A 3,678-nucleotide genomic window follows, 5' to 3' on the forward strand; every position below is an offset into this window, starting at 1 on the left:
GGCGTATTCCTTTAAACCAATGGGTGAGGAAAGTCCTTTTTTGGTCCTCATTGAGGGGTGCTGACATTGCTGCCACACCCCTGGCCCCTGGCATGTGTAAAGTCACCTTCTATGGGGACTTTACACTTGCCAAAAACAAAAAGTTAATAGAAGTAACTTGTATAAGTCTTCCTGCTCAGCGCGCCACCTTTCTCCCCTTTTCAGAAACATGTTCTGTAGGAGGAGATTGAGCTGCCATGGATTCTGCCTCGACTGGTGTAAATGTAAATAGGGAGGAATGAGGAATAACGGTCTACTAATATGTCTATGGTTTAGCCAAAGTTTTGCACGATTTAGGTCTAATTTTGACACTGTTCAAGTCCTGATTTGGTCTTATTCTAGGCCTAGTTACTTGGTGTGAAAAATGTTTGAAACACAAAATGTAAATTTTTGATCAGGATTAATCTCATAGTCCTATTTTATTCAAGAGTCTTAGTTAAGTTCAGCTAATACTCTCGGTAGCTCCAGCACATCTGAAATCGTATAATGCGGCTTTACAGAATCACTCTCAGTGGCCCACGCTCTTTTGATCCACACTGTGGCTCGGACGCCCGCCTTCAGCCCTCCCTGAATGTCCGTGTCCAGCGAATCCCCCACCATGACACAATCCCTCGCCTGCACCCCCAACACCTCGAAGCACAGCCTAAAAATGGAAATGGACGGCTTCTGCTCCTCGTGCTCTCCTCCGACCACCACCTCGTCGAAAAACTCCTCGCAGCTCGACACCTCCACCTTCTCCCTCTGCGTTTGGGTCTCGCCGTTGGTCAAAAGGAGCAGTCGGTATTTTGCTCTCAAGTCTCTGAGAAGCGCCTGGACCTCAAGAGACATGGTGAGCAGCTGGAGGCGACTGCTTTTCCATAGTTTGTAGCAGTCAGAGCCCAGGGATTCGGGTATCTGCTGAGCGCCCGCCGTTTCTCGAATGGCCTCCTCCCAGTGAACCGTCCTGACGTCGTCGATGGATTTTCCCGAAGCGGAGTCAAAAACCTCCTTGTAAAGTTTCTGCTTGAAAGTGTCGCAAATGGTTTCAACGGCACCGTCTTTGAGGTTCAAGGTGGATTTTAGAAGTTCACCGACCTGGAACAACAGAAGAGGAAAATTAATTTGGACGAACTGAGGATAAAGTTGTGTAAAGGGGCTATATCATGCAAATCGACTTTTTGGAGCCTTTAACCATGTTGTTATGCCATTTCCTTCTCAAATACACCCTCAAAGTGTTTTATGGCTTCATTCCCGCAGTTCTCAGTAATCCTCCTGAATCCTGCTCCTGGAAAACCACTGACTTGTGACACTCGGACGTTTTTTACGTCATAGTGTCAAACAGGAAGAGCCCGACGTCTGTAAAGTAATGCCCTACGGCCAGATTTTAATTTGTAAAAGAGCTTTTTCACTATATCTGTCGTAAGAAAGAAATACAGAAAAAAAAAAAAACTCCCTCCTGAGCGTCTGAACAGATGTCATGTTTGCACCGAAAGTTGTGAAGAAGGAGCTCTTTCTAACCTACTCTGGACACCTGTTTTTCACCTTTTTTCTTCAAGGTCACGGAGAAAAGCGCTACAGGACTTTATTCAACCTTCCTAAAGAAGAGGCCACTCGCCTGAAGTTGGAATTTCTTTCCGGGATTCAGCGACTATCAGCTAAAATAGTGTTTTTCTGTTACTGTGTCTTGATAGATGTTTGGTGAACCTTCACCAGAACCAAAGAAGATGAACATTTATAACCAACGCGAGTCCCATAATGTGATGGAGAGGCCAGGACAGAGCGGTGAGTCAATCAAAACGTGTGTTGGCCATTTATGAAGCTGTGTTGCAGATGTCAACTCCTTATACCTGCAAGTAGCTTCACTTATCAAATCAAATTAAATCAAAACAACTTTATTCATCCCAATGGGCAATTCTGTTCACTGCTCTCTGGTCATAAAAAACAGTAAATGGAGACACAAACAACCATATACAGACGTCATGAACTGAAAGTGCATCAGGACACAGGGGGACCAGTTAAAATGAGGGGGAAAAAGGAACAAGATAAACCCCGCCTTCCTAGCTATTGTCATTTAAATTTCTGACAGCAGTCGGAATGAAGGATTTTGAGTAGCGGTTTCTTTTCTGCTGTGGGACGACATATCGCCTCCCGGAGCGCATCAGAGTAAAGTGCGACCGCAAGACATGATTTTGTTGACCCAAAATCGATCGAGTCTTTTGGAGGACTCTTTTCTTACAGAGTGAGGCAAGGTCTTCAAAACGCACACCAGAAATCTTACTACACACTTTGACAACGTGGTTCAGACTGTTCTTATTTTTCACAGACAAGCCATCAAACCAGCAAATAAAAGAAAAAGTTAAGACACTTTCAATAAAAGAACGACTGTGTGATATTTAGATTTCTACTACATATAAGTTGTATGAGCAGCGAGAGGGGGCGGAGTTAACTGAGTCCAAGTGTTGTGTCTTCCGGGTTTGAAACACACTTCCAGAAAATACTTTATTTATCACCAAAAAAATAGTACTCCATAGTTGTAGAGGTACAATATATCATCTAAATGGCTATACTTTGCTCTGGAATGGCTAAAATAGCATGATACCGATCCTTTAAAAAGCAATTGAAAAAACACAATTGTAGAAGAAGACTCAAGAACCTTCATTGAAGATGGACAACTCCTGTACGACTGAGAGCCTACACAGACAACTGTAGGCTGTAACCTTTTAGATTTGGGTTGAATGGAGAAAATGCACTCGGTTAAGGCGGGGGTTAAGAGGTTAAAAGCCAAAAACGGAGTCACTGCAATCACAAGAAAAAGTGTCTTGCCCAAGGGCCCACAAGCTACCGGTAATCACCATTTCTACAAAACATGTTAACTTAAGAGTAGATCAAAGTTTGTTTATTTTTTCCACTGAACCTAAACATCTTCAATCCTCGAATTGACTTTCATAAACTAAACCATCTCTTCTATCATTTTCACAGTGTAATAAACTTGACGACACAATGATTTAGCAGTAAGGAAGAAGGGGGGAAAAGAGAGTAGCACATCCAAAACTTACACTTTCTCCCATTTCTCGTCTAATTCTGTTCGTTTTTCCTTTACCTTTTGAAGCGCCAGCACTCCCGCGTTGCTCGTGTCTATCAGAGTGTTGTCCAGGTCAAAAATTATCGCTTTTATTCCATTGTTTTCCATTTTACAAGACGCTCTTTGCATCCACGTCATAGACTGTAGAAAATAATGGACGTCTTATGCTCACTCCTCCCCGTTTACCAGAATGACCACGGCCGTGGGGCAATTCATGGCGGATTTACAGGCTCCCCCTCCCCAGCTCTGACGAAGCATGTTCCTAAAAAGGACATACGGGCGGGATTTTCACCGTAGACTCGGCCCTTGCGTGACGTGTAGCTCGCGCTGCTCCAATGCTAACAGTCCTAGCCTCGTTAAATACGAGATTTCAAAAAATCATATTACGAAAACCAGCCTGGTTTCATATATTGTTATTAACCCAGCGTTATCTCAGGAGGAAGATCTAGCCTAGTCTAGCGTTGAAACAATTGAAACCAGGCTTTAAAGTAGTTTTTAACGTGTCTAAAGTCCAATGCTTTTCAATGGGGGCCTAGCGGCGATATGGAGGTACTACAGCAACGGCGGAGCAATGGCGG

At 43.7% G+C, this 3,678-nt stretch overlaps 1 protein-coding gene across 1 annotated transcript; it reads right to left on the minus strand.

The window, feature by feature from the left end:
• Positions 1-432: 432 nt before the first annotated feature.
• On the minus strand, positions 433-3,219 carry LOC306971022 (N-acylneuraminate-9-phosphatase-like). The gene is made up of 2 exons (XM_079567148.1): positions 3,119-3,219; positions 433-1,113 (listed from the first exon to the last, which is right to left on the minus strand). The coding sequence occupies exons 1-2, from the start codon at positions 3,206-3,208 to the stop codon at positions 472-474; spliced, it is 732 nt and encodes a 243-aa protein (XP_079423274.1). The 5' UTR covers positions 3,209-3,219; the 3' UTR covers positions 433-471.
• Positions 3,220-3,678: the final 459 nt, after the last annotated feature.

Source organism: Gobius niger (genome assembly GCF_951799975.1).
Source record: "Gobius niger genome assembly, chromosome: 12".
Classification (NCBI taxonomy): domain Eukaryota; kingdom Metazoa; phylum Chordata; class Actinopteri; order Gobiiformes; family Gobiidae; genus Gobius; species Gobius niger.